At 38.3% G+C, this 14,961-nt stretch overlaps 1 protein-coding gene across 3 annotated transcripts in view; it reads right to left on the bottom strand.

Annotated features, from left to right (window-relative positions):
* Positions 1–639: 639 nt before the first annotated feature.
* Positions 640–14,961, bottom strand: part of uba1 (ubiquitin-like modifier activating enzyme 1) — a 38,569-nt gene continuing 24,247 nt past the window's right edge. For all 3 annotated transcript variants that reach the window (XM_052091373.1, XM_052091374.1, XM_052091372.1), the window contains 12 exons: positions 13,399–13,564; positions 10,970–11,166; positions 9,665–9,729; positions 8,783–8,978; positions 8,248–8,322; positions 7,959–8,148; positions 7,650–7,735; positions 5,280–5,372; positions 5,003–5,194; positions 4,810–4,911; positions 1,834–1,934; positions 640–1,691 (listed from right to left, as the gene is read on the bottom strand). In XM_052091373.1, the coding sequence (XP_051947333.1) occupies positions 1,556–1,691; positions 1,834–1,934; positions 4,810–4,911; positions 5,003–5,194; positions 5,280–5,372; positions 7,650–7,735; positions 7,959–8,148; positions 8,248–8,322; positions 8,783–8,978; positions 9,665–9,729; positions 10,970–11,166; positions 13,399–13,564 (1,599 nt within the window). In that variant the 3' untranslated portion in view covers positions 640–1,555. The remainder of the gene's footprint in view (positions 1,692–1,833; positions 1,935–4,809; positions 4,912–5,002; positions 5,195–5,279; positions 5,373–7,649; positions 7,736–7,958; positions 8,149–8,247; positions 8,323–8,782; positions 8,979–9,664; positions 9,730–10,969; positions 11,167–13,398; positions 13,565–14,961) is intronic.

The raw sequence follows: 14,961 nt of genomic DNA on the forward strand, positions 1-14,961 counted from the left end.
ATTTATTTTTAATTCAATAAAATATCGTCTCAAGAGTCATTTATTCATGAACCACACTACTAGTTTCTGGACTGGCGTTGACTGGTGGTGGACTGATGCTTTGATATTGTAGTTTTCATTCAGAGATCTATTGGTTGCGCTATAGATTCTAAAGAACCAGCTCATAAGGGTCATTTGTTAGGGAGTCAGACGGCACCTGACATGTTTGTGTTTCACACTGTAGAGTCAGTAGCAGGGCAGCACTGAATAGTGTTGCAGGAAACATGACTCTGTTCTCTGCACCAAAAATGCAAGTCCATGAACCGTTAACAGAACTGAAAGTCACGAAAATCATACAACTATTCTTATTTTTTTTTTTTATTAAATGGAACCATGTCTAAGAACCGGTTCTCGGTTCACAACCCAAATAAAAAAAATTACGTTTAAGAAGCTTAACAGTTTTTAAAAGTGACCACAGCAACAAGGAAATGGTCTTATAATTGAAAATATACGGTTCACTCAAACAACAAAAAAACCTTAAAAACGTATATTCTTAACCCCAGTGAAATATTCTTGATGTCCAGTTTGATTAGCTGCAGATTATTTATTTTAAAATTTGACACATTTTAAAAATAACAGTCACAAAGAAAAGACAATAAAGCAAGAAAACTTTTTCAACTTTATTCACTAACACACTAAGTGCTCCCATTAACAGATTAAAATCACCTTTTTACTGTAATGTTTATTTTTTTTTTGTTAATGTTTTTCGAGTTTAACACAGTAAAAAGAATACAGGGTTTATGTTCTACAAGGTGTACACCAGATGTCTGCCTGAAAAAAAAAATAAAAAAAGGAAAGAAAAAAAGTTATGTGCAAGTTCCTGAACCCCAACCCTTATTGAAGCCAGATTGGCAAAGGGATATTCCCACTGGGCCTATGGGAGAGCAGGAGTTTTATCAGTGGACCAACTCTCTTTGGCACCTTGGCCAATAAGAGCACTACATCAGCATTTAAAGTGACAAGCCAAGGCAGTGATTTGAAAATAAAATGAGCAATTAACAGTTTTTTGCATTAAAATTTTTCCAATTATTATTCCAATCAACATGTTCGGAGATAAATCTCAATGGTGCCCACAAATATATAATGAGGGTAGGAACAGAGCAGTGCAAAAAAAAAAAAAAAAAAAAAAAGTATACAGTGATGGGCAGTATACAGAAATTCATCCACTGAAGCTTGTGTTAGAACAATCAGCTTCAAAATGTTACAGCCAAATAGATCACATGCACCCCATCAACATTTATTGTCCATTCCTTAAGTTAACCAGCCTTTTCAGGATAGAATTAAAGTTTTAATCATACCCTGAAGTGCTCAGCCAATAGGGAAGAGGGTTGTTTGAGATCTAGGTTAAGGATAATACTTCTATCATCCAATAACTGGTTTAAAAAATAATTACTCCCATTCCTGTTGATTTCTCTTTGGGCTCTCCAAACATACTGATACTCTCCATTTAGTGCCACATCCCCAGTGGGTGCCCTCTCCCTCCACCAACCTGTCCCTCTCCACCCCATGAACCCTCTCAGCGGATGGTGTATCTGACATAGGGCACCTCTACATCCTCTTCGGTGTCATCGTTGCAGCAGAGCTCAAAAACTAGTGCTTTAACATGTTTCCCCAGTTTCTTCTTAGACACCTTGGTCACAATCTCAGTCATCCTATGAAAAGCAACACAGAACAAATGTTAGTATAAAAAAAACATTTAAATGTAGACTTCATTAATTTCATATACCTCAATTGTACTCCACATCTGATTAGCAATCATTTAGTCTCCAAAAAAGGAAAAACATATGGACTTACGGCAGGTCCAGCCTTTCTTTAAGCTTGGCCGCAGGCATGAAGAAAGAGTAGAGCATGGAAACTCCCTGAGAGAGCATAGTTATCTCTAGTTTGTGTTCATTCTGAGGGAGGAAGAGAATAGAACATTGAGTCAAAGATTATATGGACCAACTCAATAGTACAACAATAGATACCGATTTGATATGCATTACGATTTGTATTATTATTATTATTATTGAGATTTGATATACAGTGCATTCAGAAAGTATTCAGACCCCTTCACATTTTGGTATGCTGCTGCCTTAGGCTAAAATGCTTTCTATTTTTCACATCAATCTACTCTCCATACCCAATAATGACAAAGCAAAAACCAGATTATTGATAACTTTGCAAATTGATTACAAAGAAAAACTGAAATATCACACTGACATAAATATTCAGACCCTTAACTCAGTACTTAGTTGAAGCACCTTTGGCAGCGATTAAACCCTCAAGTCATTTTTCGAACGATGCGACAAGCTTCGCACACCTGGATTTGCAGATTTCCTGCCATTCTTCTCTGCAGATCCTTTCAAGCTCCGTCAGGTTGGATGAGGACTTAAAGTGAACAGACATTTTCAGGTCTCTCCAGAGATGTTCGACTGCATTGAAGTCCAGACTCTGACTAGGCCACTCAAGGAAAATATTCACAGAGTTGTCCCAAAGCCACTCTTTCATTGTCTTGGCTGTGTGCTTAAGGTCATTGTCCTGTTGAAAGGTGAACCTTCAGTCCAGTCTGAGGTCTTGAGCACTCTGGACCAGGTTTTTATTAAGGATCTCTCTGTATTTTGCTGCTTTCAGCTTACCTTCAACCATGACCAGTCCCCGCCACTGAAAAACACCCCCACCATGCTTCGCTGGGATGGTATTGCGCAGGTGATGAGCAGTGCCTGGTTTCCTCCAGACATGATGTTTGGAATTAAGGCCAAACAGTTAAATCTTTGTTTCATCAGACCAGAGAATCTCATTTCTCACAGTTTGAGAGTGCTTGAGGTGCTTTGTTACAAATTCTTGCACTGAAGAGAAGCTTCTGTCTGACCACTCTGCCATAAAGCCCAGATCGGAGGAGTGTTGCAGTGATGGTTGTCCTTCTGCAAGTTACTCCCATATCCACACATGATCTCTGGAGTGCAACCAGAGTGTACCTAGGCCCTTCTCCCCGATTACTCAGTTTGGCCAGACTTGGGAACATTCAATCAAGTCAAAAACAATGTAGCCTTCCCCAGGTCTGTGCCTCAGCACAATCCTGTCTGAGCTCTGCATGTAGTTCCTTTGACCTCATGGCTTGGTTTTTGCTCTGATATACATTTTCAGCTGTGAGACCTTATATAGACAGATGCGCGTCTTTCCAATCAATTGAATTTGCCACAGGTGGACTTCAAAGTGTAGAAATAGCTCAAAGATGATCCAAAGAAACGTGATGCACCCAAGCTAAATTTCAAGTGTCGTAGCAAAGGGGCTGAATATTCCTGATATTTATGATAATAAAACTGATATCAGTGTGAGAAAGATTCGGGCCAGTAGCTAGATCGGTCACTTCCCCGATCGGTGCTGCATTTATAATATAATATTAGTGCAAGCACACAAGTGAGAGCACAAAAATTACATGGAGCAAACAAAGTCTTCTAACCGAGGAGCGAGTGCGAGTATATTTATCTAGCAAAGACGCGCAAATGCATAATATACTGGACGCGCCAAGGCACAGTCATGTGCATGCACAAGATTATGCAGACACAGAGTGCAATTGCCTAGATCTGTTCTCGCTCTTTTCCAAGTGTCTTTGCAGCAGCTATTACCAATAAGTAGAAAATATCAGGAAAAAAACCCAACTTAATGAATTTCATAGAGGGACTTAACATCTTGTGCAACATTTTAAGTATTCCCGCATATTCAGCGTTCACAGTGCGCAAAATCCCCACATTTTGAGTTTTTACATGTTGGTGAAAATTAGTAATTCACAGATTGGAGCAACAGTTTCTTTCTATAGGACTGAAAATCCATGTCTCTCCACACGTCTCTCCATGCAGCATAGTCTGTTTAACATCTATGAAATCGAACACAACAGTCAGTGGGCTTTCTGTCAACACTTACTGTGCATGTGCTGACCTTTGTAACAAGAAGATTGGTCTATTTAGACCTTATTCACAGTAGCGCCATGTTTGATTTTAATGGGAATGGAAGTGAAGCTGTAAGGGATCTCTTCAATGGCATGCACAATATAAAGCTCCTAGATCCCATCTGATTTTCCACAACTCATGTTGTCTGAAGTTTGTCTACCGAGTGTCCTTGAAAATATATTTTTCCAATGTTTTGTCTGCAGAATGATTCAATAAACACGTTAAACTGCAGTACTGCTCATAGAAGAGACTGTACGTCCATCCCTCACAGCCTTGTTATTATCATTAAAAATCAAAAGATACTGCGGCTGTGAATAAGGTCTAGCATGTGTTGAACATTTATATATTTTATTCTTGGCCGATACCTTTATCACATTTTTCAACAGGTAGTTAAAGGGAAGTTCATTTAAAAAGTCCATAAGATTTACTCTAGAATATATATCCATTGTTGACTGCTCAATTGGAAACATTTTAGTCTCAGATCACGCCCTGGTGTTTTGCCACATATGAAGAAGTCAAATCGAGCATATTGCTAAACCAAAAATTATTTATTAAGTCCCCTTTCTGCTGGACAGTAGATTGTGAGGGAGGTTAATACACTCAGTGACCTATATGTGAGTTGAGTTTTTAGGTCCTTTGAAATTATGGTTCAACATTTTGGGATTCTCAGGTCTCAATTCTTTAGGCATTTACAGCTGCACCACCTGCTCTGTACTATTTTTGGGATTAGCATACACCCCCCAATTTCAAGCGGATTAAATATTTCAGCACAGAGCATAACTAGAAAAACAATTTCACAATCCCAAACACTTCAACAATGAGCATAAAACAACACTGTTACCTTAAAATAGTCCAAGAACTGTCGGAGTGTCATTTCCTCTCCATTTGGCTGAATGCCCTTTACCTCAAAACGGTCCCAAAGCGTCCATTCGTTGTCGTAGTACTGTGAAAGAAGGCAAGTGTTAAGATATTTCTGTCACTCAAAAGATGCCAACACAACAGCAGTGACTATCATGGAGGATGCTGCTATGTACCTTTTGCTTGGGGACAGCAATAGGCTCAGAGAAGGCAAAGAAAGGTAGAGCAAGGTTCATGAAACCGTTCTTGTATGACTCAAGATTCTTGTGCTCCTGAACAATCTTCAGCAGCTCCAGACAAACCAAACCTACGACAGCAGCTGTCGTTGTGGCGATGGCAGGAATGATTTTTCCAGCAATGAGTTTGCTCTGAAATGATAAAGAGATTAAGACCAGCAATGGTGGGATTTTACTCTCAGATGGTTGAGAAACAAGATTTCTTCAATGCTCTTACCTTGTGTCTATCTGCAGGAGAAATGTCATAATTCTCTGCTCTCAGATTAGAAGCTGCTACAATGAAGTCCATATGGAAGTTTGAGTCATCATCCTGAGGAAGAGAATTTAAGTGTCTTTAACATAGTTTCTATTCACACTGTTTTGCTATTGACAAGCGCCTTCTGCCCGTTTTAATTCAAATGGCCTTTTATCTATAAAAATGTTGTGCATGATGTCATGCTTAAACACTTTGTCACATAATGTTTGGTTTATCACAAAAGAAATCTGCCTTAAAGGGGACCCCTTATGCAAAATTCACTTGTACATGGGGTTTGTACATAAATGTGAGTCAGCAGTGTGTGTGTGTGTGTACACAAGCACCCTACAATGTTAAGTCTACCCACTCTTCTTTCTTATATATCTATTAATCAAAAACAGTGTCAAAATTAATGGTTTTCGTTTCTGCTCTAAAGTGACGTCACATTAGAGCAGGCCTCGCCCACGACTGGCCACGAACTCCACCCTCTTCCAGAGTGATCTACACAGTCCGTCATTTTTTCCCCTGGCTGAACTCTGGTATATACGCTGTCAGTCACATTGGTTCTGATTTGTTGTTGCTGTAGTGTCCTAAGCACGATCTGTAAAGGCACAGCCGTCTTCCAGAAAGGGGGCGGGAACAGCAGCTAATTTGCATTTAAAGAGAGACACACAAAATCAGCGTGTTTTTGATTCCACCCAAAAAGAGGCCTTTATAACATGGTATAATAAATGATCCATTGGGTATTTTGAGCTGAAACTTGACAGACACATTCTGGAGATAATAGGTCTCCTTTCAGCCGTTTCCATACAGAAATGTGTACCTTTCACCTCCCAGATGACCCTAATCCCCCGAAGTTTTGGTAAAATGGGGAGAGTATTGAGCTTACTCTCATTTTAATTTCACAAATAAATGCAATCAGAGGAGGAATTGCAATCAAAAGGGAGCTGTTGTCCTTCTGATAGGACTGTAATATTGGTCCTGATGTTGCACCTATTGCAGGTTACCACCGGTTCCAACCCGAAAGTGAATAGTCATGGCCCTGTTCAAGCTCGCAATATGCACCAAGTAGTGGGGGCATCTTTCAGTTTTAGTATAAGGACCATCCCATCGATGTGTATATGCTGTATGCACAGCTATTAAAGAAACACTAATGCTGTGTAAAATCAAAGTTTATATATGATACATTCCTGATATTCAATAGGCTATTTTGAACAATCATCTAATCTAAAACATTGCCATCACAACTGCATTATGTCCCGCATATTTGTCCAGATACTTAACGCCTAACTGAACTTGATTGTCATCTAAAATTAATTTTCATGTCAATGCAATTTACATTTTCTGAAGAAGCTCAGCAAATGCGATCCAAGGTGAAGAGGTTTAAAATATTTTAAAGTTTTCAAATGTTCAAAAGCTAGTTTTCTGAAAGTGAAATCAGCATTGGACAAATAGTTCTGATAGTTTATGGTCTTAAACAAAAGTGTTGAACATTATGTGAATTTCATTCAACTGACTTTTTTCATCTACAGAACAGGGTAAAGCTAATTTAAGTTTGTGTAAAGAAAAGTATATAGGCCTAACAATATAATTATTATTATTATAATCAAAATAATATTTCATTTAATGCAGAGAATTTTGCCGGCATTTTTTAAAGTAAGCTAAACAAAAATTTTATAGAATTGGGCTATAAATTAGTGTTCCAAAAAAGCACATTGATGCTTTTCTCCTGGTATTGTGTATTTATTTTAAATTTAAAACATCTTTGTGCTCAGAAATTATAAGTTTTTCGTATTATGGGCAAATTCCATGACTGCCGTCTATTATTTTGAATGGTGTGGAAAAGAAACTAATAAATAAACGGATGGCTACCGGTGATTATGTTGCCATTCATTTGTTCTCTGTGCACTTGTCGTTGACAGGTGCATGAGAGATATTTGTGTTGGCACTCCTGGAAGTGTCATGACGCAGATGTGTTTGCAGCATCAGATCTGTACAGGTATACAATTAAGACCAATCCATAACAGTGCGTAATGCAATGTACAAAAAATTGCCTTTCAAGGATGTATACTTTGTCGTCATGATTAACACAGTCTAACGATTGGAATAAATTCTGTCAAAACTAGTTTTCACAACATTTGAAGCATCAACATAGTTTATGCGCTAGAGTTAAATTAAATTTATTATGTCGACACCTTTAGCAATAATTTGCATTTCCATCAGCTATATCGGTAAACTTTTTGATGTGCTACACCTTTTGTCGCAAAAAAAAAACCCTTGGATGGAAACATAGTTATTATAACTAATGAGTTAAAGAAATTGGCCAGGAAATTGGGACAGAGTCATTCATACCTTTTCAAATTCTATGGGACAAAGTTTGAACTGAGAAGATGCTTCTGAAGGCAACAGTTTCTTGAGTTCTTCAAGCCTGGAGTCATCTAAAAATAGAGCAAATTGAACATCAAGTTGCATATAGAAAAATACATCAATTATTGAATGAGCAATGCAAGAGAGGAAAAAATAAACAAAATTTGAATTGGCATTACTTTCCAGTTTAAAACCACTCTGCACTATTGCAAAACAAAACAGACCAACTCTGCAAAAGGTTCAAATACATTTCAAATGCTTCCATCTAAAGTTCTGCACTGCCTCTGCTCTTACCGACTGATGCATGAGCACTCTGCAGCTCCTGATCAGACACGTGGATTTTGACACCTGACTTGGGAGTGAACTCAGGCACTTTAATACTTTGCAACAGCTTGGCCAGAGCTGTGCGGTCTGTGGAGCCCTGCAGGCCATATGACTGGGCGCATAAGTTAGCAGCTGACAAAACGTAGTCCATGTGAAGATCCTGTCACGTGAACAATGAAAAAGCAAAGTTTCTATTTTGTGACAATTAAACATTTTAATAGAGTCTGTTTAATTTGACTCTTTTAAAGTGAATACTCACATTGTTAGTGCTGAATTCTAATGGATGAGGACACCTTTTTGGACCTGACCAGAATTGAGCCCCAGAGCTTGTAAGCTAGGTAGAAAGAACAACCCAATTAAAAAGCAAGGCAAGACCTATTAGATTCATTCAAAAAAAGAAATTATACTTGTTAGAATAGCAGATCAGGTCTGCATGACTTGAGGTTCTATTATATTCTAAACAAATTATAAGTTCATAAGTTATAGGTCACTGAAAAATTAAAACATTTACTACATGCTGTTTTAAACCTAAACCTATATGACTGGGTTTGGTGGAACACAAAGTGAGATGTTTAGTCGCAGTATCCATTCACTTTCACATCTTTTTCCACACAATAAAAGATAGTGGTGACTGAGGCTAACTGCTTAACTTTCCTTTTTTGTTCCATGGAAGAAAGAACAACAAGAGGGTAAGTAAATTACCATTTTTGGGGGTGAACTATCCTTTTAGTTTGATTTTAAGGAAAAATTGTCCACAGAGATCTGATGTAATGATCAGTTCAGACAGGCCTCACCTGGTCTGGGGGGAAGTTGTGTAGTAGTTGACGGATGTTGTTGTTATATTGGCATTGCCAGTGGTTGCGGGCCCAAGCAACACAGTCCTCCCAACTGTGAGGAAAATCTGTCACCAGGCTCTTGTATACTGCCTCAAGCACCTCCAAAGGCTGAGCTCCAGGCAGCTTCAGAGTGCGCTCCATGAACTTTGGGTCTCTAGCATGGGATGAGAACATAGTTTTGCATTTAAAATAGGGCCCTGCAATTTCCATGTTGCGGAAAACATAGACAGAATCATGGAATTCAGTCAAGAAAACAGAATTAACTAAAGAATGCGGAGTGTCGTAGAATGGGACAAATTTGGGATAAAATTAATGCATAAATGCACAATTAATCAAACTAAAATTGTGATTTGTCCTAGTGTGATGATTAAAGCACTAAAAGGCAAAGATTTAATTAAACAAATACACTTTATGGTCTTTATCATGGCTATAAGGTTGAGCTAGGTGAGTAAGCGAATGTGAGCTGCTTTTACACTAACCACATCAACAGCAAGATTTTATTTTCTGCTTTCAATGATACGGTGATGCTCTACTGTTCAGCACTGTATTTGACCAAAATGTCAAATGTTGTGTTTTCGATTGTCGGAGGATCCGTACAGAAGCTCTTCATTTAATAATGCAATGATATGTTGAAAAGTAATTATTCTGTTTTCATTGGCTTAAATTCCATAAATTTATTTGATTAGACAGTTTAATGATAAAATGTAATTAAAATGTAAAACCCGGAATTCATACTAAATAAAACTGAAAACACAGAATTTGGGAAAAATGTAATTGAATTCATAGGGCCCTAATGTTGTGGCAAATCCTGGGGGTGGTTTAGAGGTGACGGGAACTTACGTTAGATACTGCAAGGCGTTTTCAGCTGGCTGTTTGAAGAGTCCCTCAAACTCATCACGAGCCCACTGTGAAAGAGATGGTGTGAAAAACATTACAACTACAAGTGGACATCGTTAGGCCAGTGGAACGTAGAGGTCTTCACGGTCCAAAAGTTTGTGGAAATATACTATCCGGACCCCATCCCATCTATTATTTGAAAGCTTTGACCAGTACCCATGCAGATCCAAGAAATGCCGGACACGTCAATAATTTAAAAGTTTAGACCAGTACCCATACAGAACCGAGAATCACCAGACCTGGCCGGACCGGTCTATTATTTGAAATCTGGGACCCAGGGGACACAGACCCATTCAACAGCTGATTGCTATCAACAATTTATTTGTTGATAACAATTTACAAGTTGTGAAAACAAACCTTTGTGTCCTAATGTAACATTACTAGACTTCTACCCTGCGCCTGGCCGTGACACATATAATCCATACTCCTTGCTTAGAAAGTTAGGTAAAAAACATTCAGGTTTTCTGCGATTCCTCTTTTGCTGATTGAAACAGCATATCTAATACACTTATTATTTCAGCTTCAAAAGTCCACATGCTGTCATGATGATGGATGTCAAACACGACTTTAGAATCAGCTTTGCATTTGTGTATTTCGCATAACTTCGACTTTGCCCTTTTGAAATGTAATAACGATTGCTCGTTCATCAAATAATTGACATGTCCGCCATTTCATGACTGCTAACGTTAGCATTGCTAATTTGCAATTGTGTGCCTTAACTCTCGGATCAACTCTGGTATCACACAATGTTAAACAGACCCGGGACCCGCAGCAATAGAATGGGACCTGACCTGGACCCGGCTGACCGTACAAAATGGGGATCCAAACCCGTATGATCCCAGGCAGGGTCTTGTGTCCTCGGGTTAGGGTGGACCCGTGAAGACTCATGTGGGATGTGCTCTGTGAAATTATGTTAAAGGTAAAGTTCTCAAAACATTTTGAATTCTGACATTAACTCATCCTCATGTCATTCCAAACCCATATAACTTTTTCCAAGGATCACAAAAGGAGATGTTAAGCAGAATGTTAGCCTCAGTCACTTTCACTTTAATAACATTATTTTTCAATATAATACAAGTTGTGACTAAGGCTAACATTCTGCCTAAAATCTCATACAGGTTTAGAATGATATGAGGGTGAGTAAATGAGAATTTTAATTTAGGGTAAACTGTCCTTTTAGTGTTCTGTGAAAAACACTTCTAGTTATGATTCAAGAGAATCAAAGTACACTTGAAAATGTGTTGTTACCTGGAGGGTGTGTTCAATGGCGTTTGGAAAGTTTTTGAGTGTGCAGATTGGAATAGACTTCTCTGGTGGATCCTGGCTGGAGCTGTATGACTCTGTGATGAAAGGGATAACCACCTGCACATTCCCCTTGGTGCCTAGCGTACCAGACTCCAACAATGGCTTACGGTAGTACACACACCTCCGGTCCATATACATGCCTGGAAAAGTATGCCATGTCAGTCTTTCATTTAACACAAGCAGCTATTTGACCAATACCTTGACCTCTTCCTTTTGAAAAGTCATACAACTACACAAGAGATTAAATTGTGTAAAACATGTATGCATTCAAGTACCTTCCATTAAAATGTAACTAAATCTCTGACCAAAACCATTAAGAAAAAGACTTCTCTTCTCAATTAGAATACACTATAAATCAACACTTTTTATAGGAGGAAGCTATATACAGTGGGTACGGAAAGTATTCAGACCCCCTTACATTTTTCACTCTGTTATATTGCAGCCATTTGCTAAAATCATTTAAGTTCATTTTTTTTTCCTCATTGTACACACAGCACCCCATATTGACAGAAAAACACAGAATTGTTGACATTTTTGCACATTTATTAAAAAAGAAAAACTGAAATATCACATGGTCCTAAGTATTCAGACCCTTTGTTCAGTATTTAGTAGAAGCACCCTTTTGATCTAATACAGCCATGAGTCTTTTTGGGAAAGATGCAACAAGTTTTTCACATCTGGATTTGGGTATCCTCTGCCATTCCTCCTTGCAGATCCTCTCCAGTTCTGTCAGGTTGGATGGTAAACGTTGGTGGACAGCCATTTTCAGGTCTCTCCAGAGATGCTCAATTGGGTTTAAGTCAGGGCTCTGGCTGGGCCATTCAAGAACAGTCACGGAGTTGTTGTGAAGCCACTCCTTCGTTATTTTAGCGGTGTGCTTAGGGTCATTGTCTTGTTGGAAGGTGAACCTTTGGCCCAGTCTGAGGTCCAGAGCACTCTGGAGAAGGTTTTTGTCCAGGATATCCCCGTACTTGGCCGCATTCATCTTTCCCTCGATTGCAACCAGTCGTCCTGTCCCTGCAGCTGAAAAACACCCCCACAGCATGATGCTGCCACCACCATGCTTCACTGTTGAGACTGTATTGGCAGGTGATGAGCAGTGCCTGGTTTTCTCCACACATACCGCTTAGAATTAAGGCAAAAAAGTTCTATCTTGGTCTCATCAGACCAGAGAATCTTATTTATCACCATCTTGGAGTCCTTCAGGTGTTTTTTTAGCAAACTCCATGCAGGCTTTCATGTGTCCACTCTGCCATAAAGCCCCGACTGGTGGATGGCTGCAGTGATGGTTGACTTACTACAACTTTCTCCCATCTCCCGACTGCATCTCTGGAGCTCAGCCACAGTGATCTTTGGGTTCTTCTTTGCCTCTCTCACCAAGGCTCTTCTCCCCCGATAGCTCAGTTTGGCCAGACGGCCAGCTCTAGGAAGGGTTCTGGTAGTCCCAAACGTCTTCCATTTAAGGATTATGGAGGCCACTGTGCTCTTATGAACCGTAAGGGCAGCAGAAATTGTTTTGTAACCTTGGCCAGATCTGTGCCTTGCCACAATTCTGTCTCTGAGCTCTTCAGGCAGTTCCTTTGACCTCATGATTCTCATTTGCTCTGACATGCACTGTGAGCTGTAAGGTCTTATATAGACAGGTGTGTGGCTTTCCTATTCAAGTCCAGTATAATCAAACACAGCTGGACTCAATTGAAGGTGTAGAACCATCTCAAGGATGATCAGAAGAAATGGACAGCACCTGAGTTAAATATATGAGTGTCACAGCAAAGGGTCTGAATACTTGGGACCATGAGATATTTCAGTTTTTCTTTTTTAATAAATGTGCAAAAATGTCAACAATTCTGTGTTTTTCTGTCAATATGGGGTGCTGTGTGTACAATAATGAGGAAAAAAAATGAACTTAAATGATTTTAGCAAATGGCTGCAATATAACAAAGAGTGAAAAATTGAAGGGGGTCTGAATACTTTCCGTATCCACTGTAGATGAAGTATAGATCTCTGTGGAACACTAAATGGTGTTTCCCAATCTGTGGGCATTTTCAAACCGGGATGGATGTTTCTAAACTATCCAATGAAAGTAGGGATTCTCAATGTAGTAGGCAAATCGTTTAAAGCAGTTGAAATATGCCCATCCCAGTCTGAAAACGACCAACGATTGGGGAAAAGCCAATTTTTGTTCAGCAGAGACTTAAGTCTCCTATAGACAGATGCTGGTAGACCCACTGAGTCAGTGCTGCTCTTGTTTGATGGGTGCAATTTTTATTTGTAACCTTCATCTTGCTCTTTAACTGTCAAAGTGCAGTGCTACATTCATACTGCTTGACTAAATATTTCAAATGGTAGTGTTCTCAAAGAATCATACTTACGGGCATCTACATTATCAAGAGCATTTGCCACTCCATCTAGCGTCTCAAAGAAGTCATCATCATAGACTTTCTCTGTGTCAGGCCCTACACGGTTCTGATGGCCTGTGATGCGGATGGAAGGGTTCATCTGCTTCACAGCTGCAGCGGCAGTCTCACTCTTCATCTTCTGCTCAACAAAGAGGGACCACAAACATCAGAGACTTACTAATAATTAAAGGGATAGTGTTCCACTATTGGAACACTATCCAATAGTGTTCCATAGTGGGGGGAAAAAAATCATTTGGCAAAGACATTTTGGAACAACATAGGCCTAAGGGTGAATCAACAATAACAACATTTATTTTGGGGTACACCATCCCTGTTGTTCCAAGAGAACATCCATGTTTCACAATGACATTGCTACAAAACCCTGCTATGTCCTAACAAACTTAAATTGGCAAAAATTACAGTGTGATCAAATCAGACCTTGAATTTAAAATTAGCTTTATATTTTAGATAAAAAGATGGCAATAATAATAAAAAATAATTTATCTCTCCAGAAAACTAAATGTTTCTCCTATTTCTAGGGATGCACTAATATGGAGTTTCTGGGCTGTTATCGATAATTCAAAGCTCTGTGGCCGGTATCGATAACCAATATTACAAAACAAAAGTTAACATTTTTAATCCTTGAACATTGAACTGCTAGCTAATTCATTAAAAGCTTCTCATTTGAAAAATGTGTAATTTAAAATCTTGAAATTTGGATTTTCTGCTATTCAAGGTTTGGCATGTAACAAACCAGATATGTGCCAATATTACAGATGAATATTGATTTGAATGAGAAATAAATGAAAACACACTTGCATTAATTGTATGGTGCCCATTTATATGAGTGTTAACGGTAATCCTGATGACTTGCAAACAGAGAATTATGAACTTCTAACTATGGAGGACAAAACCTGTAAAAAATAATAAATAAATTTAATAAGAAAATATATAAAAGGAATAAATGTCTTGATAAAACAAATATAATTAGTTTTTAATTAAAGTTATTCCTGAATTTATTTTTGTATAAATTTTTTCCCCTTTATATTTTATTCTTTAAAGCTTTTTTTTATTCTTTCATTTGTTTTGTTTTTTATTATTTATGCATTCATTTATTTTTATTCCCACATGTATTTATTTCTATATTTAAATATTCCCACATTTATTTATTTTTCTATTTATTCTTACATTTCTGTCTCTTGTATGATAATGATGTGGGCGGGTCCTGCTTACCATTTATTTATCGTAGATTGAAGCGTGTGCTAGATTACTCTTGACTTGTTTTGATGTGACGTTAGGTCATAGCCATATCGTGTAAACTACAGCTATTTGTGGGGCTAAAAACATAAGAGCTTAAGTCAATCCAAGATTTATTGGTTATACTACAATCACAAAATAAATGGGGAGCTGTTTCTTCAACAAAACCAAAAAATGAGCAAGTTTCATAAATGATATGATTTAACCTTGTGCTTCTCTTTTTTTTTCTGTGAATATAACTTCATATTTTGATGTCTGCAAATCCATAATATTGTTTTC

The sequence above is a fragment of the Xyrauchen texanus genome, chromosome 25 (assembly GCF_025860055.1).
Source record: "Xyrauchen texanus isolate HMW12.3.18 chromosome 25, RBS_HiC_50CHRs, whole genome shotgun sequence".
Lineage (NCBI taxonomy): Eukaryota > Metazoa > Chordata > Actinopteri > Cypriniformes > Catostomidae > Xyrauchen > Xyrauchen texanus.